At 55.8% G+C, this 27,788-nt stretch overlaps 1 protein-coding gene across 1 annotated transcript in view; it reads right to left on the bottom strand.

The window, feature by feature from the left end:
- KCNK5 (potassium two pore domain channel subfamily K member 5) overlaps window positions 1-26,975 on the bottom strand; it is a 36,419-nt gene extending 9,444 nt beyond the window's left edge. Inside the window, exon 1 of the mRNA XM_082664626.1 lies at window positions 26,475-26,975. Coding sequence (XP_082520752.1) covers window positions 26,475-26,660 — 186 coding nt within the window. The 5' untranslated portion in view covers window positions 26,661-26,975. The remainder of the gene's footprint in view (window positions 1-26,474) is intronic.
- Window positions 26,976-27,788: the final 813 nt, after the last annotated feature.

Raw genomic sequence — 27,788 nt, 5'->3', positions numbered from 1 at the left:
TGGATAAAGAGCTACCTCAGAATGGATTGCCCTTGGCAGTCATCCATTTCCGATCATGGAAAGTGTTTAGACCCAGGGAGACCAGCACACATCAGCGATGGTGAAGGTGTGACTGGAACAGGGGTTCTCAACTGGGGCGGTAGCACCCTCTGGAAGTATCTGGAAATGCTGCCTGAGTATGTGCCTTGTACGTGCCGGGCACTGGTCCGGGCACCAGGGGGAGAGCAGTGAAGGGACGAAATCCCTGTCCTCCCACACATCTACTCTAGTGGATGCCGGGGGTGCTCCTGACATGAGGCGAGCAGGGACCAGAGAGGTGAGATGCCCTGCCACCCACAGGACAGCCCCACACGCCACGTCCACGCTGCCCCCACTGAGATAACACTGGATGGATTGCCAAAGGCGATCTGCGACTTGGGGGTCGCTTAGTAAGGGCTAGGGAGACAACAAACGTAAGAGCTGGCAAGACAGGGTAACTGAAGAGGGCGTTATGGTTGGGAGCTTTGCAGTAGAAAAGCTGGCTTCCTGCTCTTCACCCCACCAGTGGTGTGTCCTTTGGGGCACAGCCCTCAGACCCAGCCTCTGCCCTGGGTTATCAGGGAGCCACAGCCCCATGTGCTGTCCCCCTGACCTCCATTATCTCTCCATGGTCACCCAGAGGGGGGGGGCAGACAAAGGGGACATTCTGAAGGGCCCTAAGCCCCCCAGGGCCAGAAGCACCACTCACCCTGACGACAGGGCAGTGGCGGAAGTTATGTCCACTGGTCAGGTCAGGCGACTGTGGCTGAGAGGTTAACTGGCAGAACTGGGCCAGGTTCTAGACTGTCTCTTGCAAGTCAGCCCGGCTCCCCACCTCTCTCCCTTCGCTGCTCTCCCTGTCCCTGGACGCCCCCAGCACCCCTGTTGTTGCCTTCTCTCTGCCCATGGGTCCCAAGCAGCTGGCCTGGGAATCAGCCTGGCTCCATCCCAATGCTGGGGAGACAGGCAGGATTTCAGTGCTGCTGTGCGTCAGACGCCTCTTGTTGGGGCTTTTCTATATGTTCCCTGACGGGCTCTTCCTGCGATTCTGCCAGGCATCACTTGACAGAGGAGGAAAGCTAGGCTTGGGGAGCAGAGGTCCGGATGTGAACTTGGGCTGCCTGCTCCCTGCTCCCACCCCGCGTTGCTGTGGCTTCAGTCGGAACACCTCACTGGTTACGGTCAGGGTCCCAATGGCCGGTGGAGAGGTCCCCCAGAAGAGAGGGGCTTGACCCAGGACTGAGGCCATCCCTGGGTGAGGGGGAGCCACTGGACACAGCATCCCGTCCCCTGGGTTAGGGAAACAGCTTTCTCAGGAGACGGCCCCTGCTCACTCACAGGATTCTTTAACTTGGCTTCCAAATTCACACAAGACAACATCTTCATTTTCCACATATCCCTAGAGAGTGATGGGAGAGGGGGATGCCGCACACAGCCCAGGCCCGGCTCTGGTTTGGGGATGGAATAGAGCTCTCCTCCCCGCCTGTCACCCTCGTAATAAAGCGGCTGTGATTTACTGAGAGGTGAAGCACTTTAGGTGCCTTCAGCTCATCTTTAAGGAGGAGACAATCCTGCTGGGAAGACACCATCATCTTTTCCATTTTGCAAACGAGGACTTAAGGCTGAGAAGTTAAGAAAGTAGCCTAAGGTCGGGATGCTAAAAGCAAGGAAGCCAGGAGTACAGCCTGCCTCATCTGGGCCCTGGCTGCTGGTACCGCACCCTTGTCCCACACAGGCCACAGGAAGGAGGCCAGTGCATACCTCCACCCCTTCGCACCACCTGGAAGAACAGTGCCCTAAAACCAGCCCATCCACTCAGACCTGAGCCCTCCGGGAGGAGACATTCCCGCCCCTGCCTGTGGCTCAGGCAGCATGCTGCCCCAGACACCACCCTCCCAGAATCTCGCTGTCCATGCAATCTGGGTTCCCCACGGCGCCTCATCCCCCAGGGGTCCGGGGTTTCCTGTGCAGAGGCAGTGCCAGGCCTCCCCATCCTGGAGATTCATTCTGCAGAGTTGCAGGGAGGGCACATCCCGTACCTGGTGCCCACCTGCAGACATGGGCAGCGGGGCTGAGGTCGGGCCTTTGCCTTCATCAGGCCAGTGGGGAAAACAAGTCCAGGTGGCAGCCTGCCTGCGGACAGCAGCTAGGGGCACCCACAGGGCCGCCGCCCTGCCTGCCTCCAGCTCCCGCGGCAGACCTCACGCTCAGGTCGCAGGGGCCCCTTCCTGCCATGTAGGATCGGCCTCCAGGATGCCCTGGATGCCAGCCTGCACTGGATCCGCGCTGCGTCAAGGTACACAAGCGGACGCCCCTCACCATCCTGGGCTGCATCCATCCCTAATTCATTCCGCCTCCGCTCACTTGGTCCCTCCGGCCTGGAAGGGGAATGAGACTAATGTCATGTTTGCACGGTGCCTGGCGGAGTAGGAAGAACCTTTAATGTCCCTCTCACCTGGCCCTCCCAGCCACCTTGGGAGGTGGGCAGGGCATGGTGGATTCCTCCTCCTTTCATAGATGATAGCTCCTATTTGAAGAGTAGCTGATATCTGAGCACTATTTTATGACAGGCACAATCACAGCACTTTAAATCACTCGGCTTGTTGAGTCTTTATAACCTTGTAATGTAGGTACTCTCACCTCCATTTACAGCTGAGGAAAATGAGGCACAGAGGCTAACTAAGTAACTTGCTAGGCAGTGGTGGAGCCGGAGCGTAAACCCAGGCAGTCTGGCTCGTAACCCCTGTGCTGTCCACAGCTGGGGAGAGGGGACAGGGGGTGCAGGGTGGGTTTCTCAGCTACAGAAGTGAAGCCGGGTCTCTAGAACACAACCAGGCAAACGCAAGGGAAACATCCATGGGAATGCAGAGACCACCCCCCAGAAGGTAAGCTCCATGAGGGCAGGACTTTTATCTGCGGTATCCCCAGAGCCGAGGACACTGCCTGGCACATAGTAAGTGCTCAACAAACATTTGTTAAAGAAGTGAGTAAACAAACTTGAATGAATGAGGATATCTTCTCTGACCTCGACTGACTCACCCTCTCACGTCCTTCCTTCAACACCTTCCTAGCATTATTCTGCAGGTGGATTTAATAAATTCATCAGCAACAAGGGGCAGGGCTTTATCCAGCAAGAGGGCGGGAAGCACAGTCAGACCCCTGTAAGAGTGTGGCTGGCGGGGTCAGGGGGTGAATGCAGGGCATCCAACGTGTCGGGGGGGGAGGGAAGGGTGGGGTCAGCAGGCTGCAAGAACAGAGGGCAGGGGGGCTGAAGGTCCTGGGGGTCGGGGGCTGGGAAGGGGTGAGGTGAGGGAGGCAAACAAAAGCCCCCCATCCAAGAGGGCAGAGCGGCTGGCAGTGGGGCTGGGAGAGTCCCTGGGGTGACTGGAGGGACTGTCCTTCCTGCAGGAAGGGGAGGCCTGCCCCCTCCGGAAACTCTCCTAGGGGGCTGTGGACGTGTGGAGAACAGGGAAAGGAACAAAAGGGGGGCGACAGGCCTCTCTCTCGAACCAGATCTGGCCCTGTCCTGGGAGAAGATAATGGAAACGTGGGGCTGCCCTGGGCGTGACCTGGGCGGGCGGCAGTCCTCTCTCAAATGCTGGCACCGAGCCTCTGGGTAAATGACGGCCTATCAGCCTTAGTTCCTCCATCTGCCAAAAAGAGCACCTTCCCCAAACACGAAAAGCACCTAGGACACTGGAAGCGCTGAACGAACGCACCTGCAGTCAGTGTCATGACGAAACCAGACCCAGTGGTGACCCGACACCCTGGGGGGAAGACCGCTTGTCCCCAAAGGTAAATCAAAGGTCGAGGGGTTTACTTCTCTGCACCTGCAGGACAAGCCTGGGTGAGAACAGGGACACCGAGGCTAGCAGGTAGGTGCCCTGGGCCCCCGGACAGCGAGTCGGGGACCTGGGGAGCGGGGGGGTGTGTTAAGGCTCCCCCTGAGTTGGCAGAGGCACACCCAGGATGTGCCACCCCATCCGTCAGAAGGCCCATCTCTCCGGACCTCTGCCCGCCAGAGGTTCCCCGCCACCCTGGCCGGTTTCCCGCACAGCCAAGCAAGGCAGGCCGGCTGCGGAGGGAGCAAGGCCACACGCTGGTCCTCACGCTGCGTTCCCCAGGTGAGGCCGAGGCCAGGCGTGGTGGCTTCTCTGAACCCCAGTCCTGAAGCCCCCGCCAAGCTGCCCCCAGCTTCACAAGGCAGCCGAATGCCCATCCGCCCCCTGCTCTGGGCTGGGCTCCTCCTTCCTGTGTGTCCACATCTGTCTGCACGTCCATCTGTTATCTAACAAAGAACCTCCTCAGGGTAGGGGGCCAAGGGAGCTGGGGGCGCTTCTGAACAGAACAGACAGAAGTGGAGATTAGTAGACCTAATGCAGGCACTTTTCAGCAAATATATTTAGAGTTTGGGCTCGTTCAGAACAATGTTTTTGACCTTTAACACCACGAACTGATGAACAGATAAAGGGGGCAGGGGAGGGCCCCAGATCCCATGTACTGGGGCTCCCTGCCACAGTGTAAGGAGGGGGAATGGGCAGGCAGGGGGCTGGAGGTAGAGCTCACTCGTCCAGCTATTTGGCCAGCCCTCCCTCTGACCGTCTTTTGGGGACTGTTGGCAGACCCAAAGTACCTTGGCAAGAAGGGGAGCACCTGTTACCTCTCTTATCCCCAAGACGAATTAGAGGACTGAAGACTATTATCAGAGCCCTCAATTACCTTCACTCCTCTCACTCTCCCTCTCTCGCGCTGACTCAGCTTCTCAAACCTTCCTAAAGTGGGGGCGGGGGAGGGGCATCGGAATCGTTTCCAGATGCTAAACTGAGGCTCAGAGACCTCGGATACCACCGGGTCCCTGAGGCAGCCGCTCTCATTCCCAGCTGCCCAATGGAACCACCTGGGAGTTTAAATAAATACCATGCCTGGGCCTCGCTCGCAGCTACTCTGTGCAGTGGACCTGGGCGCCGAGTGGCTAACAAGCTCCACAGGTGATTCATCCCCTCACCGCTGCCTAAGTGGGGGTGATGGGTGTGGGTGCCGGGGTCAGCCTTCCAGCTCCCCATCCAGGAGGGAGGATGCGCGGGCAGGGAGAAGGCATCCTCGGTATTCCTCCCGCCCTCTCCCTGCAGCCCAGGTGACCAGGTGTGGCTCGGAGGGCGGGCCCAGTTTATGAGCGGGGCACTGGCGAGGGCCCAGTGGTGCCACCCTGACACCTACACCAGCTGCAGGCCTGGCTCACCCGGGCCCTGTCTCTCCCAGGAGGGGAGCAGGTGTCTGCGGGTCAGGTGCAGGGACCTGGGGGCAGGGCCGCACCTCATCTCAGTTACAACCAGACCTGGGCTCTTGTAATGTGGACTTGGCAGAATTCTGATTTGCTTATCTGCATTTTCAGTTTTGCTCCAATGCCTACCCGGATATTTATAATGTTTTTAGCTGAACGAAGGAAAGACAACTTGCTGGAGCCTCGGTTGGTACACTAGGAAGTCAATGTACAGCCAGGAAGACCCCCGGTGCGGCTCACGTTGCTTACCGAGACCCTCCAGGAACCCTTGACTTCCGCCAACATGACTTCTCTGTAAAATGAGGAGGTTGGCCTATGACTACAGGGGTCCCCCTGTCTGGGGACAATTCACATTTTCCTCTGCCTAGAACCACGACTTCAGGGCCCAGTTCAGCACCTCCCAAGCTCCACGAAAATCCACAGCACATTCGAGAAAATACATTTTCATTCTCAGGACTCAGCTCACTGGCCACCAGCTCCAGCTCTTCCTGAGCCCCCGGCAAGCCGGGCTGCCTGAGTCAGAAGCGAGCCCTATTCCTCATTCCCTCCCAGATCCCACTGCAGGATGAGGAAGGCACCTCACTTCGCCTTGGTCCCTAAAGTAACCCGCCTGGTGCTGGCCAGGCTGCCCTCCCTCAGCCCAGGGAGGAAGCAGCCAGCCAGAGGACGCGCCTGGTGTACAAAATGCAATCCCCCCAACCCCAGAAACCCACACACCCTCATCAGGCAAGGTGGAAAGTGGTATCCCACCCTCCCCCTCAACGCACGCTCGAGGGGTCCCTACAGTACTGCTTCTTAACTTGGTTGCACGTAGAGATCACCCAGGGGGAGCCTGGGGAAATACTCATGCCTGGGTCCTACCCGCAGCGATTCAGGCAGAAATGGCCTGGGGTGTGGACTGGGAACTAGGATGCTTAAAAGCTGCCCCAGGTGACTCTAATATTATGTACAGCCGATTTCAAAACCACTGCCCCAGACCCGAACTACCTTCACTCCTTGTTAGGGGGAAGGCCTAGTCCAGCCCCGCCCCAGGGGTCAGCACAGCAGCCATGGATGGATGACTGTCCTCCCATCCACCCTTGGGCTTCCCCTCCTGGGCCATCTCTCAGCAGCCTTTGCAGAGCTCAGAGGTGCTGCAAGCTCTCACGCTCACGGGGAAAGCCCGTGCCAGAGGTGAGCGCGTTTTCAGCAGAAACCTCTGGGTTTCCGACTTTCTCAGGCCCGGGAGCCCTGCTTGCACTCAGGAGGGACAATGAAAACAAGGCAGGTGACCCTGCCCCCATTGTTCTCAGGCTGGGACGGTAACACTCCCCCCTCCCCTGGGGCAGCTGGGCGCCCCTCCCATGAGAGCTGAGGCCAGGGCAGAGCAGTGTAGGGACTGGCTGCCCCCGCGGGTGGGCTGCGGGGGTTTGGCTAAAACAAACAGACAAGGGCTGGTGGGGCCTGAGCTCAGGATGGGACGTCAGCAAGCGTTCTCAGGCACCTGGAGGGCTAAGCTGATGAGTGAGACTGGAAATCCCTGTGTGTGCAGACCCAGGGGACCTCCACAGTCCTGCTGCCTGAGAGCCGGCCCTGGGGAATAGGAAAGAGCCCCCTCCCACCCAAACACACACACCAGAAAACCCCCTGGAGCCATGTTCTGAAACTCCACCCCCTGCCTCATCTTCTGAAGCACTTGGGGCAGGCGGAACGTGCAGTGAGGCTTAAATGACAAGAGGGGCACCTTTCATCCACCTGCAGCTTCCCTACCCCCAATTCACAACCACTGCCCTGCTCTGGGTGGTTGTGGCCCGGCCCATGGCCTTGTGCTAGTATCTCTTCCCTCTCTGGGATGCTTGGCCTGGATTCATGACCTGGCCCCACCTCCGCCCCCAGAATCCAGATCCTGGGAGTATCTGACATCTTTCTACTTTGACTGATGACAACAGACATCTTCCTACTAGTGGGTCAACAACTCGAGGGCAGGAAATTACTCAGCCAGGACACCTCAAACATGCCAGGTGTGCAGATTACCCCCGTCCTTCCCCATAGGGGTATGGGTCACTAGGGAGTGAGAGATCCATGCAGAGGATTCGGCTCCTGGCTTGTCCTTTCCAGGCAAGTCGGCAAACCTCTCTGGGTCCTGTTCAACTCCTCTGTAACGAGGCTGAGGAGGGCAAAGCCGGCATCTCCCTCCTCCTGGCCAAAACCCCATTCATCAGGCACCTTTCATACCTACCACTCCTCTGGCCCTAATTTCATCTGAGACTCAAGACCCTGTGGGCAAGGCAAGCAAAATGGATATTGTTATTCCCATTTTGTAACTGAGGAAACTGATCAGAGAGGGCTAGTGACACAGAAGAGCTCACACAGCAAGCTGATGACAAAGCACAGAGAAGAACCAGCCGGAAGCCCTCTGACTCTCAGTTGAGGGCCCTTTGCACCAAACAAGCAAGCCACCCATCCCCCTTCCTGGGACAGGGCTCAGAAATGCCAACCAAAGTGGATCAGGGAAGGTGAGTGACGGGAGACAGGCAGACACGGGCGACAGGTGATGGAGAGTTATAAAAGGGTGTCACACCCGTGGACCTAATCCCGAGATGATTTGGGATGAGCGTATGCTTTGCTCCCCCCTCACCAAGAGATGCCTTAGGTTCATCCCAACCTGACAGTAGGGTGGAAGGAGCAAACACAGGAAGTCACCAGCCCCTCAAGGTTTCTAAAAACAGCCCTCAAGCAGGCCACAAAGGAGGTGGCAGGAACTGCTGACCTGCCGTCTCCCCATCCTGGGCTGATGACCTGAAGGAGACTCATCAACAGCTCAGCAGCCCCACCCTGGTCTGTGCAACCTTAGGCTTCCCGTTCTCCAGAGCCCCCGCCCACACAGTAGCCTGGACGACACAAGCTGCTGATCCGCTGCAAAATCACACACGTCAAGTTGGGGACCCTCTGCAGGCAGCACGGGGGCAGAGCGGGGAAAGGCCCGGCCTTTGGAGCAGACACACGTGGGTTCAACTCCTGGCTCCATCGCCCACCAGCAGGTCCCCTGGGGCACGTCCTCTCACCATCTGAGCTTCTCCTTCCGTCTCGGGAAAGCGGGGGGACCGAGACTTCCTTGGGTTGGGGTGCAGATTATGTGAAAATGCACAGCTTGGGGCTGGGCATACAGGATGCGCACTGGGTGGAAAAGTAAACTGGGAAGAACAGGGCGGGGGGGAGGCCACCTCCATTCCGAGGGTTTGTGCCCGGGCACACACCTCCAGAGCTGTGAACACAGAGCTGGCCAGTTGTCACCTGCAATGGTGGTCCTGGCGACCACCACCGGGAAGATCAGGGCTTGGGACGGTACTTATCGCCCCATGACATTCTATCAGGTATCTGCTATCTGGCCTAGAGACTACGGGCTCTGAAGACAGAGATTTCACTCATCCCTCATTCCCAGAACAGAACCTGGCACCAGTAGGTACTCGATATTTGCCAAATGACGACTCAGTCTCCGAGATGTACGCCTTCCACAACCACACTTCCAGGGCATGAAGATGGGCGGAGATGGGTGCTGGTGCTGTATTTAACATGGGTTCTGGCTGGATGAGGTGGGCAGTCCTGGCAGGTGTGGCCACCCGGGGTGATGGCTTTGTGTTTCTCTGCCCAGTGCCTTTTCCTCACCTCACCCCACCCTACCTGTCTGCCAGGCCAGAGCCCCCAGAGGTCCTAGCCCTGGTGAGTCAGCTGCACGGCAGACTTTGGAACCATCAGGATTCCTGAGGAAGGAGGCCGGCAGGCGGTGAGAGGGGGTGCCCAGGATGGGTGTCAGGGTTGAGGGCCACACCCCGGGCCCCATGCATGCCGCTGCTTCGTGGCTTCTCCAGCAGAGGGGGAAAATGATGCTCTGTTCCATAAAGCTCTCCTGAGCCCTGGGAGCTGCCAGCCCTGTTCCTCTGGACACAGACGCCTCCCCTGGGCCCTCTTGCTGGGTTCCTGAGGACAAGGCTCTCCAGCAACTGACACCCCCAGATTCCCCCTCCACGGGATGAAAGCTGCCCGCAGCCTCACCACATTCATCCCATCCGGGTACACCCACACCCTTGGGAGAAGGATGTGGCCAACACCCTCACCTCTTACCCAGCAGAGGACAGCACCCCAGACCACCGTCAAACTGTCTCCACCCAGGGGCCCAAAAGAGGGACCCCTCCATCTGCTCCTTCCCCTCTCCCTTCACCTGCGGCTGGCAGCTCCGGGTAATAAGTAACTGCCCATCCTTGAAGGCTAGGGTTCTGATGATAAGGGATTATTAAGTCTACCCATTTATTATAATTTGTTTAAGACGACCAGATGGTTAAACTGTAAATCTCTTCACTAATGGGAAAAAAAAAAAAAAGAAAGAAAGAAAAAAAAGAAAAGAAAACAGGCCGGGGGATACTAGGCGCTGGTGTTAATCCCGCATGAGAGGTGGCAGCGGAGTCTCGCCATGCCTATGAAGTAACCCTCCAGGCCTGTTTATTACAAACCACCGCTTCCCCCCCCAAACCTGGCCCTGCTGCCTCCAAGCATGACCCAACCCCCATGCTCTCCACGAAGCCCCCTGCAGACCCTCCTGAGGGCCAACCACCTGTCACAAAACCCTTCCTTATTGTCTGACTCTAACCTAAATCCCCCCGGCTGCAGTCCAAGCCCATTTCCTTTGGTTCAGTCTCCAGCTGGAGACGGACAACAGCTGGTCTCCGTCGTCTCTGGAATAAATTGTACAAGAAACGACCAGCGAAACGGCACAGGCATTTTGGGGTGGATGGTACTCTTTGCAGGGTGGGGAGCCTTCTGCCTCAATGGCAGATCAAATCCCAGATCAAATCTCACCGCTGGAAGACTGAGTCACAACTAGAGACAAGAGCAAAGACAGACCACGATGCTGACAACTTTGAACATCGCGAGGCCGGAGGCAAGGGGGGTTGTGCCCTAAAGTGCAGACTCCCCAAGCCCCAGACAGCCGGACACAGATCTCTCACCACACCAGCTGCACCAGGGGCTCCGGCCACCAAGGCCCCCACCTGGAGATCACAGGGATGAGATACAAAGGGGATCCCCAAATACAGTGGGAAAGGAACAGAGCCTGATCCATGCAACCGGTGCCCCCCACCCGCCTCCCCTGCCTTCGCTGCCACAAAAGCACAAAGGCACAGCCGCCTCAGCTTTTCCACCCTGCGGGGACAGTCCCCCACCCGCCTCCCATCCCCGGCTGACTGGGGCATAACCAGGGTGAAGCAACAGAGAGCTGTTTTGTGCTGAAGGTATGGAAAAGTACAGCGAGCCCTCCTCGCACAGAGAGGCTGGGCTGAGGTGAGGGAAGCTGGGGTGGGGGGTGGTTAGGAAAACCTCCCATCCTCCCACCTGGGGCCCAGGACCAGGGACAGGCTGGGCCACAGGAAATGGAAACTCTCCCGATGGCGCGTCAGGAAAGTCCTAACTCTGAGGCAGCCCCGTTGTGAAACACGGGAGGCAGAAAGGACCGGGACCAGGCCTTCAACACACACATTCTCTCGCTCCCCTTCAGCCGGGCTGCAACTTTACACAAGAGCATTTTCTAAAGCTGCTTAGTCCCCTAACACCCACCCAGGCTCTGGCAGCCCTCAACCTTCCTAGGAGCGCGCAGCAACATTTGACACCCACGCCTGCACAGCGTTAGCTATTCCTCAGCCCTGCAAGTCATGACCTCAGTTTCATTACTGATCAAACGGGAGTAATGCTGTCTCCCCACCAATTCACAGGGCCATGGGTCCGAAGGCTCAGCAGATGTGAACGTGAAGAGCGTGAAGTAGGTGCACCAGCAGAGCTAGAGATGCCCCTGACTTTGAACTTCTAGTTTCTAAACACCCACTGCCGTTGGGGGTAGGCTTTCCCCCAGCCTCCCGGTGCATTGTGCATGGACGGCGGAGGCTCAGAGACAGGAAAGCAAATGCCACCAGATTTCTAAGTCACGCAAGGGTCAGCAGGGGAGCGAGACCCGCTCCTCAAGTGCCTGCATCCTGCCCCCCTGCAGAACCCAGATTCCCACGAAACACTTTGAGCGGCAGCTGGAGTGGCCACTTCTCAGGCTTGTCTAGGGAGGTCCATTTGCCCTCGCGTCTGCCGAAGATGGCCACCTGGCCTGGGCTACTGTGGGCTAAACCAAAGATCGAGCAGTGGGCTTCCAGGATATGGCCTGCCCTCTGCCCCATGGGTTACCTCCCAGGAAGAGCAGGGGGACAAGAGGACAAGATGGGAACAGGGTTCCCTTCACCTTCCCTCCCACGTCGAGGCTCTGGGCATTCCCCTCTTTGGAGCCATTCCTGCCTGATACACATGCCACATCAGGCCAGATACCAGCCCCCAACACCCCTGTACAGATCTACCAACCTAAGTTAACCCAAGGAAAGATGCGACCAGGGTCCTGGGCAAGCTTTTCTCACGTTACGCAGCTCGAAGTCAGGTCGAGTGCTTCCTTAAGAATTTGCCGAGCACCGGCCCTGTGCCCCGATGTGGGCAAAATAAGGGAAGAGCAAGACACAGGCCCTGCCCAGGAGGGCCTTGGGTCTAACAAGAGACAGACAGGCAGATGGGAGGAGTTACAACGACAGAGGAAGACAGCACAAGAAACAGCAGACAAGGCAAGGAAGGCCAGGACTGTCCTTGCTCAATACACACTCATCTGAGCCTGACGGGACACAGCGGGCAGCGCAGTCAGCAGACCCTGGCCAACCCGCGCTTTCTGTGAACCAGACCGGTGGGGATGCTCACCTCAGAGGAGCCTGCAAGTTTCCCGGGGGGTGGGACGGGGCAACCCCCCCTTCAGGTTCTCGGCACATCACCCTCCCCACTCCAAGGCTGCCGGCCAGCTCTGACCTCATCCGCCCCAGAGCAGGATGGAATTTAACTAGGTACCAAGAGAAGCCATGTGCCCTCAGGAACCTCAACAGGTTCCATCAGCACTCTAGCACTGCCCAAGAGAACTCTGTGCTGCTGGGACACTATCTGAGCAGTCCCATGTGGCTACTGAGCCCCTGGATTGTGGCCAGTGTGATGGAGGAACTAAATTCAAACTTTATGAATTTTAATTAAAAATTAAACAGCCACAATAGTTAGTAATATCATGTTAAAATTAAATTAATTAGGGACCTGTGGGTAGTAATTACCATACTGATGCAGTCAAACACAACACATCCTACCTGGGCAGGGTCTGCCTTACCCTGGACCCCTGGATTCACCCAAGCCTTGGCCGTGGTCTGCAACATGCTCTGGGCTCTGAATTACACGCACGGTCCTGGGCTGTCCCAAATCTTTCCTGTGCTTGTGTCTTTTGTCAGTCTAAAAGGCAAGGAGGGCAAAGTCTTCTTGGGCCCCCACAGGAGTCGGAAGAGCTGGATAGACACAGAGGCTAAGACAATACTTGTCCGTGGGCCTCTGGAGGATCCCCTCCCTTGTAGGGGACCCTGAGCCCAACACTGGGGACAGCCCCTGGGACTCCCCCAGCTCTGCCAGGCCTCTCCTGGGGAACCACACTCTCTCCTTGGTGACCATCAGATCGTGTCCAATCTCAAACTTCTTGGTCTGCAGACCGAAAGCCCACCTGGTTTCCCCAGTCTTTGAGACCCTTCCCCTCAAAAGTGTTCAACAGCACTGCTGCCCAGGAAGCCACTCCTCTGGCAGCTAAACTGAAAAAGAACATGTTGTTTAGCAGTTTCAGAAGCGACACTAGTTTTCGGAGTATGCGCCGTTAGAACCATGTTTATTTGTGCTTTGTGTACTCGCACATTAAAAATAGCCAGTGTAAAAAAAAAAAAGAAAAAAAAATAGCCAGTGTAGAAGTGGCTGACGCTATATGCATGCATCTTACCCTTTCAGAAAATTCGATTTCTTTGCTCTAAAAGCAATACAACAGCATTTCGGAAAACTAGGGAAGCAGAGAAAGAAAAGGCATAGATAACCCTGCTTCCCGCCTTCTGTTTTCACGTCGAGTTTCAATTATTCAACGCTAACACAGCGCCATGCATGAAACTAGAGTCCCCCGCTGCCCTCACCGCCGTCTTGTTTTTGTCTCACTTGAAGTCTGGCTCATAGCTCAGCCCCCCTGAGAACACCAAATCGAAGCCCTGGGAACCCACCCCTGCCCCAGGGCCCCAGCAGGTGCCCCTGCTGGTCTGTCTGAGGGTCTCCTATTCCACAGGCCAGAGCCTACCAGGTTACTCAATAAGCAGGGATCAACCTGTGTGCAGTGCAGTGGTGGCTGGGAGTGGAGTGTGTACACAGATGGAAACCGGCTTTGGCAAGCGAAAATTTTAAGACACGTACACAGTGACCCCAACACAGAGCTGGTGGAAGAGACGGGGGGTCTGGCCACAGGCAGCCCTCAGCCCTGGGGCATTCCAAAGAGAGAGGGCGTGCCAAGACTGAGACCTACGAACTCTGAAGCCCTGGCATCGTGGAGACAGAAACTTCCTAGAGCAGGACTCAAAAGTGTCCCCTCATGACTCAGAAGTTGCCTTGCCCCAGCCCTGGGGAGCCAGTCCTGGGTCCAGACAGGTGCACGCCCGGGGCAGGGGTGTGGGAGGGTAGGGGGGATGCTGACGCACCTCCCCAGGCAACCTATCGACCTGTCCCAACAGAGGGCAGAGCGTCCCCACTCATGTGCCCTGTGCACGTGACAGGCAGCAGGGTGGGGGGCCGTCCCAGAGTGCTTGCTGGGTTGGGGTAGAATCTGGCCAGGCATGGTCCCCATGGGAAGGGCCCGGGGCAGGAGTTTTCCAGATTGGAGGTGGGCGCTGGTAGTCCTGCCTTTGGGTTTTGGGGGCTGGTGGGACAGAGGCCAAAGGAGAGAGAGACACAGCTTCACGGTTGGGATGTTCATTAATCATTACCCTCGTACACAGTGTGAGGTTTGGGATCCAATGGGGCAGTCGAGGGCCTCATGGGAGGGGGAAGGAGTGCAGACAAGGCACAACCCCCAGTGCAATGTGCTCTGACGTGGGGGAGAAGGAGGTGCCCAGAGAATGATGGGGCTCAAAAGAAGGCCAACTCCAGGGTCAGGGGAGCCTTCCCTGGCGGCCCCAGCCTGTGGCAACGTTTCTACCTTGGAGCACACGAGTCCCCTACAACATGCTGCACCCCTATTTAATAATCCTTCATATACACCGCAGGGCCCGGCCCCAACCTCAAAGATAGGGATAATGTCTCATAATTCCCACAACCTTGAACCAGCACTGGGCATACAGCTGGCGCTAAGAGTCTAATTGGCCTTAGTGAACAAGTCCCTGGCGCAGAGAGGGGCAGTGACCTGGCCCAGTCACACAGCAAGTCAGCTGAGCCAGGCCCAGGACCTGGCTCTGTCTTGCAATCCCCAGTCCCTGGGCCACTCATCAGTAGATCTCAGGGCTGCGGCTGGAGTCTGGGGGATGGGGTGTTGAAAAGCTGATAGTCAGGACACCCTCCCTTTTCCTGCTCCCCGGGGGGTGCTGACAAGACATTACCGCATCAGCGCGCTCTGCTCAGCCCACTCAGCACTATCCCTCAGCCAGAGGCAGCCCTTCCACCCGCTGCTCCAAAGGGGGCGGGATGCTGAGGAGGGGAGGGCACCCTTCCAAAGCCAACACTGTCAGGATGCATTCCTCGACCCGGGAGGCAAGAGTTTTATTTGAACAGGAGCTATGGGGAGGGGATGGGGCTGCCGCTCTTTCTCCTCCAGTGGGTCTGAACAGGTACCATCCTGTACCCGGGGGCATGGGAGGAGCAAGAACCTTGCATCAGACTCGAGGAGCACCCAAGCCAAAAATCAACATTCAAGTCCGTGAAGGGCCTGCCCCGGGGTCCTCAGCAGGCTGCAAAATGGCCAGTCTGTCCCCAGTCACGCAGGCAGATCTGAGCAGCGCTTACACCCCAGGAGAAAGGCAAGATGAAAGCTGTTTCCTCCCAAGGTGCAGACCGCAGCGCTGCTAGGGCTTAGCCCTGGGGAAGCCAAGTCAGGGACGCGTCGCAAGTGTGGGTTTAGCTGCTGGGGCGGTAGCAGGTAATGTGTGGACTCAGACAGGAACCCTATAGCCGAGAGGCAGACTAAACCGCACCTCACGACTCCAGGTCTTTGATTCTTTCTCGAGAGCTCGGTCTCCGGGTCCCCTGACCCACAAACCTTGCAGTGAAGGGTCAGAGCCTGACAGGTCCGTAAGGATGCCAGGGGAACAGGCTGGAGGGCAGGGATGGAGCTGATGGCCTCCGCCCTGAGCTGCGGCACCTACTTCGCTAACGCAGGTTTGTCCCGCTTTAAAACTTTTCACACTGAGAAGAGCAAACAAACCTATATATGGTCAATGCGGTCAGAACAGTGACCAGTGTCAGAACCCACAAAGGCTGAAGAGAGCAGTTCTCAGCGAAGGGTCAGTAAGCATGCACAGCCCGCTTCCGGGGAGCTGGAGCCAACAGGGCCCAAGGAGAAAACTCAGTCTCTAGGAGGGGCTGGTGGCCCAGCACAGGGGAAAGCTGATTTAGGACACCACGGGGTCTAAGTGGGGCAGGGCTCTGGCTCTGGACCCAGAAGGCCTGGGTCCAGGCCACTAACTAGCTGTGTGACCTTGAATAACTTATTCGCCTCAGTTGCCTTATCTGCGAAATGAGTTTCCACGTTGTCTATGGTCCCGCTGCTGGGAGTCCCCAGGGTGTGGGATGGCCCCCACCTGCCTTTCCTTCACCAGGTGCCAGCTGCAGTCACTGCTGTGGTCTGACTGCTGGAACACCTCCCTCCGCTCCACCTGCAGGGTGACTTATGTTATCAGTGGACATAGACCTGAGTTCTTGGTAAAAGTTGAAACGTGCTGGGAGTGTGCAGGGTTTCAGAATGCCTCCCCACCCTCAGGGCATGGCCTCCTGTCTGTAGCTGGGATCAAGGGTAGGGCTCCAGACAGAGGCAAGACCACACAGGGAACAGAGTCCAAATCACTTGGGCTGCTGCAAGGACTTTGGCTCTGAGTCTGGGGGAGAAGCCATGGAGGGTTTTCTGAGTCAAGTGTTCCAATCTCACTCTATCAGGATCCCTGACTGCCGTGGCAGTAATTGACTACCTTTCACCTCCTGTGGCCTCTGCTTCCAGGAAGCCTTCCCTAACTGCCCCACTTAGCTCTACCTACTCCTTTATTGTACTTTCCTCGCCCTGGTGAGCACAGTTACCTTGGAAAAGTTACATAACCTCCCGAGGTCTAGGCCTTGGCTTCAGGGCTCTAAAGGGAGGCTAGTTAGATAACCACTAAGCTCCCTTCAGCCTCCCATTTTATGATGTGCTGCCAGGAGTGGCACCCAGAGCCTGACCCTCCTCCCCCATCCCTGCCAGCCTCCAAGAAACCAGCCAACAACAGCTCCTTGGGCTCAGACACTTGGGGAGCAGGGTCCTGTGATGGGGAAACTCCCTGGGGAGACATCAGACTACTTCTGCCCCAGGCTCTGAAGGGCCTTTCTGAGCCTATGGTTGACGACAACTTCAACCTTTGCCTCTTATTTCAGAAAAACTCACTAGTGCGTAGGAAAGCTGGCACTCAAGGAAAGGGTGTGCTGGGGCAATTTAGGAAATCAGGCCAGTTTAGTGTAAGTGAAGTAAGCGCTCTGCACCCTAACACACATCAAGATTTTGATTTAAAGGCTGTTCAAAAGGAGATTAGAGGTGGGGTAACAGACTTGGCTTGGCGAAGAAAGGCTCTGGACCTGGGCAGGCACAGCTAGTTTAACCCAAGCCTGGTTCTAGAGACGGTCTGTCCCAGCTTCTCACCAGGACTCAGTTTTCCCATATAGCGAAAGGGATGACAGACCTCACAGAGGGCACAGGAAGGCACTTTAGGTGAGTAGGTCTGCAGAGACCCATGGTAAGGCCAAGGGTGGGGATGTGAGGAGGGTGCAAAGCCTGGGTATCTGCATGCCCCTTAGAGGTCACCCAGGTGCTGCAGGCAACACTTCTGCTCCATCCTCTGGTGCCAACATCCCTAGTCAGCTCTGCCCCAAGGGGTGCGCCATGGGGTAGAAAAGGCCTAATGCCTGTAGGCTGCAGTCATGCCTAAGGGCTATAGGAACACACCCTTCTCCCCTACAAACAGCCTGGCCTTCCCCCTGCTCCGCCCCCCCACCCCCCCCCCCCCCCCCGTGCCCTCGTGGTTTCTGCGGTACGTGGTCTGAGGACATTCCCTGACAGGCAGGGACGGCTCATCCCCTTCACAGCTGGTCTCAAAACAGGCCTGGGCACATGGTATGTGCCTGGTAAATATCTGCACAAAGGACTGGGTCTCTGCTCTTTCTCAAGTTCCTTGAAAGCAGAAACCACCTACCCTGGGGAGGACAGGCCTGCTAGGCGTGCTCACGCAGACAGGCCTTGTTCAGCCCACAGGAAAGGCGTAAGGGGACTCCTGGCGATGAATAGACCCAGAGACACAGAGCTGTTTGCTCTGTAAAGTCCCTCAAAAGGGAGAAGATAACCTTGAGCTGGTCTTAAAGATGAACTCGTAGCGCGCCTTCCTCTTGTGTTCTCCTGTGGTCTTCACGCCCCGAGAGACAGATACCATCACTCCTACTTTCTGATGAAGCCAGGGGCTCAGGGCGCAGCTTGCAAAGGCGGTGTGAGTTTAAAGCCTGTGGCTGACCACCAGGCAACTTGGCACCGCCTCGTGAGGCTGGACGGCTAGAAGGAGGAAATGGGCGTAAATTTTGATAAAGCCGCTCCGCTTCTGTTCTCTGGGGCCAGAGCCCGGCCTGGCTCAATTCACCCAGGTAACCACCTTGACCTGGCAGGAGGCTGGGCCCCTCATGACTAGACTCCAACCCAAAGGTCCACATGAATCTTGGCCTCCCCGTCCGAGCCAGGCACACCACTGGGCACCCGGGGGCCCAACAGACACATTCTGAGCCAGTCACTTACTGAGCTAGGAACTGGGTAGGGAGACATGGCGCTGCCCACACAGGGCTCCTGCAGTCTAGCTGGGCCTAATTTAACAGGCTCTCCAAGCCTTCTTGAATGAAAGGCTGAACTTACTCCCAAGAAGCAGAGTCCAGAGAGGTGAAGTCTGACCAGGGTCACACAGCACAAACCAGTACTGGGGGGAGAATCAGAATCCACGTTAGAATCAGCTTTTCCCTGCACAGTGGTTCAGATAAGGGTTTCCCGGCCCCAGCTCCAGCCCCAAGCACTGGTCACACAGACAAAGGGAGGGGCTCCGCTGTGTCCTCCTCAGCTGCTGTGGCCTACAATACCCCTGGCAGCCCACAGGGCCCGCCACCAGTCTACAGGAACAGACAAGCTGGCCCTGTCCCCCGGGTGAGCCCCTCCCCACACAGCTTCTAGCCTAGCCTGGGGGCAAGGCTCTCCCTAATGGGAGGTGTCAGCTAGGCAACCTTAGCCAGATTACAGTGGCCATGGGAGGTGACAACAGCCAGAAGTACACAATACTGCCTAAATAGTTCGGCAGGAAACCCAAATATTTAGCTAGGAGGGGAAAAACAGAATGGACACTTCAAAGGCAATCCAAGGGACCTGGCCAGCAAGGGCCTATTGAGAGGGGAGATGGGTGGTGTCTGGCCCCAGGGAGAGCACAACTCTGACCCCACATCCTGTGTGACCACCCTCCGGGGATGGTACCCATGAGGCCACCTGGACCCAGGAATCCTCTGGAAGGGAAGAGTTTTAACAAACGCCTGGGATAAGCCAGGACTGTGCAGAGAAAGCCTGGTCCCCTTTCTGCAGAGGAGGGAGCAGGGCTCTGCTGGAAGGGAAGAGGAAATACACCTTCCACTGAGGGAGGGGCTGGGTGAATGTGCAGGAAATGGAAAATGGTGGGGACTCCACCAGGAGTTTTGGTGGGTTTTATCATCTGTGTCTCCATCTGTGTCTCCATGTGGGGCTTGAACTGGGCGTCAGGAACAGCACCACCCCACCCCCGACCCTAGAGAGACGGGGTGTCAGAGAACAGCTAACACATAGCAAATCACCAGTTGCACGTGTCAGGCACTCAGTCAAATGTGGATTCTGCAGGCATGAGGGCAATACTGAACGACTGTCCCATTTCACAGACTAGGAGACTGACTTGCTCGAGGCCCCAAGGCTAAGTAACCAGCCAGCCACACAGAGAACCACCCGATGCACCCTAAGGCTCTGAAGACACCATTTTCCCACCTCTAGGCCTTTGCTGCTTGTTTTCGCCACCTTTCTGGCTCACATCGAGCAGAATGGTTCAGAGTGTGGGCTCTGGGTTCAAATCCACATTCTTCCACTTCCTAGCTGCACAGCCTCGGGCAAATGAGTGAACTCGAACTATCCATTCTGTTGCTCCTGCCCTGAGGTGGTGCTGGTAAGAGTGCCTCCAGCAAAGTGTTGCTGTGAGGATTATGAGACGATGCACATAAACAGTTCCCACTGCCTGTGGTGAAGCAAGTGCTCAGTAACCGTTAGCTGGAATCACCCCCACCTCCGGCCCCCAATCCCTGCCCACTCCCATCACTTCTACCTCCTGGCTCTACCTCTGCTCCTGGTCAGGCCCCAAGGCTCTGCAGTCAGCAAGGAAGGGTGAATTTTAGCCTCTGGCTAGCCATGTAGCCCTGGGCAAACCCCTTGGCCTCGGTTTCCTAGACAATGGGCAGAGAAGTAACACCTCACCCACAGGACAGGTTCAACAGGTAAAGAACCAGCCTGGCACATGGGAGGTACGCAGTAGAGAGCTCCCAGGGCCTGCAGCTCACACCACTCAACCCTCCTGGCTGCCTCAAATTCCCCCTTCTTTAAGTTCGAGAGCAGAAATTAATCTCTCAACAGTACATGCTTGGAAGCTCCAGGTGTACCTACCAATGTCAGGTAACAAGCTCCTCACCTGTCTTTCTCTAGAGTAGGGGCTCTCTGAGGGCAGGGGCTATGTTTTGTTCAGAGCCAGATGCCCCGCAGGCCACAGGGTTCTACAGGCCTCAGGAAACAGGAACCGAATCCTCTGAGGCCCTCTGACCCTCGTCCATCTCTCCAGCCTCACCATATGCAACCCATCACTGGGCACCAGGACTACATTTTTCCTCATTTCACCACTGTGGCCCTGTTTCTCTCCCCAACTAGACTGAGCTCCCGAGGGCTAAAGCCCCACCTGGTTTCTCAGGCTTCAGTGCACACAGAAGGGACAGCTGGCAGGGAGGGACCCCTCTGTGATCCCCTAACTTTGCCCAGGTCTCTGAGGTTTGGGGGCCAGATTAACTGCTCACAAAAAGCCGAGATGCCTCAGGCAGAGCTGTACAGAGCTGGAGCACACTACTCGCACTGTCACCTACAGAAGCAAAGAAGGTATAACCTGGGAAGGTCATCAAATGGAGGGGACCCAGACCTGGACCTCCCAAGGGGTTCATGGAAGGAAGACAGAGGTACCCTAACTGCAAGCTGGGTGTGAGGGAGTGTGGGTGGGCTCCTTTGGGGGAGGTGCTGTGAGCTCTGTGGGCTTTTGGGGAAAGACCCACACTCCAACACATTGGAAGGAGAAAGGGAGGAGGCATCCTTATCAGAACACCCATAGGGTGAAACGATCAGCCCACAGAAACAGCCGATAATTTAGAGTAGAATGCTCTACTTCTTTTAAGTTGCAAACAGCTGTGAAGGAAGAGGAAACTTTCTGAAATGCTGTTCACTCCCCTACTTGAAAATTGCAAAAATTTGGTGAGTTCAAATTCTTTGGCTAAACCCAGAGAGCTTCGTCATGTGGCCCTCACCCCTCTGCCCCCTGGCTGCAGTACAGGACCATCGTGCAGTTTTACACCTCCCTGCGGGCTGCGGTGAAGAAAGAGCCACCCTCCTATCCTCCCTTCTCTCTCCAGCTTTTTAAAAAGGTGGTTGATATACACCTAGACGTGGAGCTGCTGGATCATATGGTAGTTCTACTTTTAATTTTTTTAAGGAACCTCTATATGGTCTTCCTTAGTGTATGCACCATTTTACACAAAAAGACAAAGACTGTACGATTCCACTTATAAGATACCTGAAGTAGTCAACTTCACAGAAACAGAAAGTAGAATGGTAGTTACCAGGGCCTGGGGAGAGGGGGAAAGGGGAGTTGTTTAACAGGTCTAGAGTTTCAGTTTTGCAAGTTGAAAAAATTGTGGAGATCTGCTTCACAATAATGTGAATACACGTAACACTACTGAACAGCACTCAGAAAAGGGGAAGGAGGTAAACTTTGTTATGTATTTTTCACTATATTTAAAAAAAAAAGTCAGTTGACCTTTCTCCTGCACTAAGGTCTTCCTGACTCTATGCTCACCACACGTGTGCGTGGATGGCCCCATCACACAGCAGGCGCATCTAGGAGGTGAGTGGCAGCAGCAGCTAACGCGTGATGAGCCTTGCTGTGTGCCAAGCACTGTTCTGAGCAACCTGTGAGGGTGATAGGACGGCATGGCCCAGTGCTTGGAGGGTGACTCCTTCAGCAACAGGAAGGGGCCTGCAGTAGCGAGGTGAGTGGCACGTGAACAAAGATCCTACGGAGGGCAGCGTGTCCTTTTATCCGTGTCAACCCACCCTTGTGGGGAGGATCAACAGGTCAGGGCTCCTCCACTTATTCCAGGGGTTCAGAGGGACTCTCAGCAAAATCTCCAAGGGGATTCACCTCTACCTTCTCCGCTCCCCAAAAGGAACACCAGGAGGTGAACCTACTGCCCTCGCCTACCTCATCGGACCTCTCTCTATCACCCCAGTTCAGGCCAGTCAAGTGGTTCCTGAGGTACCACTAAGATCTGGCATCTCAATTTGTACAAAGACTCTCTTGGGGGTTCTGTCTCAGCAGCCCGGCTTCCCCGTTCTTCAAAGCCTGGTACTTCCCTGCCCCCCACTCCCCCCACCCCACAGACATAAAGAGTTCAGAGGCTGAGGCCAACCTAACAGCAAACAACCAAGTTCAAGATGAAAGCTCTTGACCTGGGGTCACAGCCAGCCAAGCACAGCGTCCAAAACCAGAGGATTGTGTTTCTTTTAAATGCCAGACTATAAATAGAGCAAAACCTGAGGAAAATACTTAGAAGCAGCAGTCATCACCTCCCCTACACCCCCTCCTATAGGACTCCCCCCACCCCCACTAGAACATTTCAACACTTGCTAATCTCTGCCCTCAATAAGCCTCTATTACTGTGCCATCTGTAATCATCCTAAGGGCTCTAGTAAAACTCTCAAAACGATTCAATAAAAATTCACCTTAACTGTTAAAACTAACCAGAGTAGTTAACTAGAGCAGATCTATTGATTGGAGAATCTTTTCGTTTTGACTGCCCTCAACTTTGAGCGGAACATAAATAAGAAAATGAGCCTTTAGGAAGGAACCTCTTTCTTCTATTTCCTTTCAAAAACCCAACTTCTCCACTTTCCATTTCTGCAGTCTTAGACAGTGAGAGTTCCATTTCGAATGAATGACCCAGAGGCCTCCGTGATTCTGGATAATCAAAAGATCTATTGTGTTCCCTTTACATACAAAGGCAGTTAAGTGAACCAGCGCGCTTTCCAATTTCCAGCAAGGTTTGAAACAAAAGAGGTTTTCATGTTAACCCTCGGTTCCCCCCAAAATTCAAGTCACGTGCCCCGTATGAGCATTTTGGTCAGATGTAATTTAACTACATGATCCATAGTTATATTTCTTTAAGTTTTAGGAGGAGGATTGGCGTTAATAACAGGATGTCAGAACCTCAAAATTGGAATTAGCCTTATTACTATGGACTGGAACATGTGTAGGGGAGTACGAAGGGCCCAGAAAATAAAAGGAGAGAGGTCTGGCGCACACGGAAAACCTCAGAATAGGACAATGCAGGTTAGAGGCCAGCAGGATCAAAGAGGCTTCTGGGAACAGGTCAGCTACATGCGCAGTTTAAGAAAACCCAATTAGGGATGGGGTGTGCCAGCGAAAGGCAGGGCTTGGAGCGACCCCTACCGCACCCCCAAAGGAGAAGTGGGGCGGGGTGGACTGCTGCTTATTTCGGTAAGGGAGGAGGTGTGGCTCAGCCAGGCACAACACAGGAGACACCTGCGTGCCCATGCCTGTTCTAGGGGAAAGAGAAAATAGAATTTCCCAGCAGACCAGAGAGTCCAGCTGAACCAATTTACTAAGCTCACTGACAGACGCACCATTCAATAGCTTCACATGCCTAAGGGGGAGGGCAAGGGTGTACGAGAAGCAGGCTCTGGAGGCGGACTGCCTGGGTCCCACCCCAGCCTGTGCCCTCTTGGTAACTCCCCTGGGCTTCAGTTTCCTTATCTGAACACGTAAGGGTGCTGTAAAGAGTACCCGACTAATAAAGCACCTAGCAAGTTGCCCTAGTCAACGTGTCCTCAATGTGCGAGCAGAGGGAGGCTGGCACTCCTCAGTTTCACCTATACACACCCAACGCCTAACGCTTCCACTTCACTTGACCCTCACCAGACCCCCATTTTGCATATGAGGAAAGAGACGCAAAGTTAAATGGTCTGATGGGTAAATGGCCAAGCCGGATGGCAAAACCAGCCTGCGCCCTCTCATAAAATGCCGATGACCTCCTACAGCGCCCAACACGCTAGGCGCTCGGTCAATGCCAAATCCCCTTGTGGGAGCCTCTGCAATTTAGGAGGAGGCTGGGGGAGTCGGTCACCAGCACCTGCAGGAGCAGGCTTGAGAGCAAAAGGGTTCAGGATGGTTCTGAAGGCAGGAAGGAGGGGTGGCCACGTGGTCCGAGGCCAATGGGGCGCTGAGCCTTTGAAAGTCAGCCTCCGCCTCAGTTCAACCACAGCATGAACAGGGAGGAAGCACCTGACAACTCAGGGACTATTTCCAAAGATCTAAAGAAAGGTGCCTTAACTCCCTTTCTCACGCCTTTGAAAGTACACACACAATTTCCACTCTAAGAAAAACCCCAACCCAGGCTGCACCCCACCCCCTTCCAACAGCCTTTGGGGGGGGGGTGGGCCCCTACCCCAGGAATTCCCAACTGAGGGACTTTCTTTAGGATTACAAAGGTGATTATTCAGAACCTGATAAAACACAGAACTCAGTGGAAAATGCAGGAGCAGCCAGATGGGAAAGAAGATTTTTGAGTTTCATTTTTCCTTAAACCAATTTCCTGTGGCCTGCAGCAGTGCCCCAAGTCCCAGATCAGCAAGCGAAGCCAGGCAGGTTTCTGCAGACTGAAAGTGATGCTAGCGAAATGCTTCCACTGGTTCATTCTCATTTCTGGGGTTCTTCCTGTGAAGGGAGGGGATTCGCCAAGTTGCAGATGGCTTGAGAGGTTGGCTGGGGATGGGGACAGGCCTGTCCATAATCACCTCCAAATCAGACTGGCCTGATACCCAAATCCTTTTCCTAAAGCTACCTGCCGGCTTTTGGGGGGTAATCGCTGGCGGGTTTAAAAGGACCTCAAAATACCAGGCATCTTGCTTGCTCCTTAAGAAAGCTTAAGACACCTTAAGAAAGCTGCCTAACCTCCAAAGCTATAACCACCAGCTGCACCCGGCTGCCTCACCCCGACCCCCCCCCCTTTTCCCTTCTCCTCATGTTTTGAACTTTATTTTCCCACATTCAGCCTTGAATTCTTTCCTTCCTTCCCCTGCAGTAGCGGAGAAGAGGCAAACACTTCGAGGGCAGCTCGATTCTTTATCATCCCCGCCTGCCTTCTTCCCCCTCTAAACAAAGCCCTGGAGCCAAGTAAACAGCAACGCGTTCTCCAGAGGAATTGTTTCCTCAAGGGAAATTATAAAGTGACCCTCCCTCCCCAACACACACACACAGGGCAGACACCCATCTCAAGGAAGGCAGAGCTGCCCAGAACTCCTGCTATCAGGAGCTAAAACACCCTACTCCCTTCCGAAGCTCATACTCCCACCAGCCTCACCTACCAACGGCCCCCGCCCTGGGAACTGCTCCCGGACAGGAGGGTCCCCACTAAAATCCAACACCCAACCTTCTGGCCTAAACCTCCCCTTCTACTGGCTCCTAAGAGGACACGTCTTTATTTGCCCGGCTGCTAGCAGGCACCTATATGCTCACCTGTGGGAATGTCCTTCGATGTGGGGACAAAAAGGGGGCACCACAGGCGAGATACCCACACATTTCTTCCCATTTTGCATACGGGCTGTTGAGGCCAGAAAAATGAGAGACAACTACACAGCCATAAAGGACTGGGGAGCCGCAGCAGTTTAAAGATTGTTTCTCATCAAACTTCCTTTCTGGCATCTTTTACCCCAAGAGAAATGTAACACCTTGGACAATATCTCTACTCCACCTCACAACCTAGAGCCTTCACGGGCTCTTACCCAGGTCTGGTCGTTCCACTGGAGGGAGGCCATCCCTGCAGGCCAAGAAGCGTGAATGGTTGAGGCCAAGAACCTTCGAGAAACTGGGGTAGAAGTCTTCGATCCCCAAACAAGCCCCACAGTTTTATCCACGTGAGATCAATGCCATCCATAGGGCATATGAACCAATGCCAACATGGAGGAGAAACTCTCCCACAACCTCCCATTCTATACAACCTCTCTGCCCGCCGCCCCACCCCCATCCCGCCCCGTCCCCCGAAAAGGGGCTCTCCGGGTGTTGTTCTTTTGTTCAACCTGTTACTTTCACAAAGTTGAACTCCGAGCCCTTCGGGGATGTCTCCGCGAGATAAGCTTTCCCGGAAGCCTGCGCGCGTCCCCAGCATTCTAGCCACCAGCCCGCATCCCGGGGGCTCAGGCCCGACAGAGCCCCGGACCCCCCCGCTCCCGAGCCCTGCGGGGGCGGGGGAGCCTCGCGCCACTCCGCCGGGCTGGTGAAGAAACGCCGAAAAAAGCCGGCCGGGTGCCGCACTTGGCCCCGGAGCTGGGAGGTAGAGACGCGAGGAGGCGGCACCCGGCGGGTCTCCCGAACTCTGGGAGCGTCTCCAAGGAAAGACAAACGCCTTTATCCGCCCCACAGCCTCCTCCAACCAGGGAGGTACCCGCACACCCACACCGAGCCACTGCGGGCCCTGGTTCACCCGGGGGTCAAGCCTAAGTTCTTCCCTCCGGACAAACTGGGTTCCAAAGTCTCCGCGCGCGTGGGAGACTCCTGCGCCCACGGGTGAACGGCAGATTCCAGCAGTCAAACTCATGGGGAGACATCCTCCCCGGTCACCCCGGGACCACCCACAGGGAGTGAGGGTTATCCAAAGCTGCGAGGCGCTCCCCTTCAGAACTTCTAAACCTCCAGCTCACCTGCAGAATCTTGTCCAGGCCCTCCTGGCCCAGGCACGGGAACTCCTTGAGCAGATGCAGTTTCTGCGTATAGTAGTTTTTCTTGGCCTCTTTCCAATGCGGCTCCTCCAGCACCTCGAAGATCGCCGCCCCGATGGCCAGGTAGAAGATGATGGCCGAGGTGAGCAGAGGGCCCCGGTCCACCATGGCTCCCGAGAGGCCACCTCCTGGAGAATGAGAATGCCTCAGCTAACCCCAGCGGCTCCCGGTCTCACCCGCCCTCCAGCCTCTGGAAACAGCTGTTTGAATTTGGAGCTCCGCATGCGCAGTGCCCCGTTCAACCCGGCGCCGCTCCACCGACACAGTTGCCCCTGCAAGTTGGCCCACTGAGCGCAGGGAACTGTGCGGGACCTCCTCACGCGGGCCAGAGGTGGGCGGACACCAAGGGGGCCGAGGGGGCACCCTGGACCGCGGGAGCTAAAGCAGCTGGGTGAACCCAAGGCCGAACTCCCGGAGACACGTGCGCCGCTTCTCCGCGCGCCACAACAGTGTGCGCCGCGCCCGCCTCCGCGCGCCTCTTTAACCCGGGCCTGTTGCGCTCTGCCCGTGGAGGAGGGGCCCGATGAGGGCCCGCCCCCGTGCAGGCCCCGCCCCGTGCAGGCTCCGCGGCTGGTTCCAGAGTTACCGCTAGGTGCGCGCTGGAAGCAGTTGCGGACCATGTTCGCTCCCCCAGGGCCGCCGCCAGGGTAGGCTACGCGCCCCGCATGCTCGGAGGCGTTGTGGTCTCTTGACTCACGTTTCTTACTAGTGATGGTGTATTAACTAAAATGAATGTGTACCTAATGACTGGGGTCAGGAAGTTATTGCTATTGTTATTTTCATTATAAGCCAGTTTTCATTTATTGATGTTTCTGCCAAGAAAGCTTGATTCTCGGTCTTTCTGCCTCACACACCTTCCTGTAAGACTGGGGAAAGGACATTAGAAAGGGACCGGAGAAAGTCAGAGGATATTAGGAACTAAACCAGTCACAAAGGTGTGACTCCTTCCTCTCACCCCAGCCTCACCTGCCCTGGTGAACATCTGAGAAAGAGCAGTCAGAGGCAGCACTGTTCATATCCCTCCCCACAAACGCACTGCAATTCTACAAGAAACACTTGATGTCTTTCATACTCCCAAGCATATTTAAAATTGCAAACACCCTGCCCCAGACACATAAACACACACACTCACATACACACACACTCCTTATCCCCCTTGTTGGTCTTATTTTCCTCCTGGCAATAAATTCCCTCTAATATAAAACACTAAAATGATGACAGCTCGGGGGTGGAGTC

Source organism: Grampus griseus, assembly GCF_964374135.1.
Source record: "Grampus griseus genome assembly, chromosome: 10".
Classification (NCBI taxonomy): Eukaryota; Metazoa; Chordata; class Mammalia; order Artiodactyla; family Delphinidae; genus Grampus; species Grampus griseus.
This window is presented reverse-complemented; position numbering and strand designations above follow the sequence as displayed.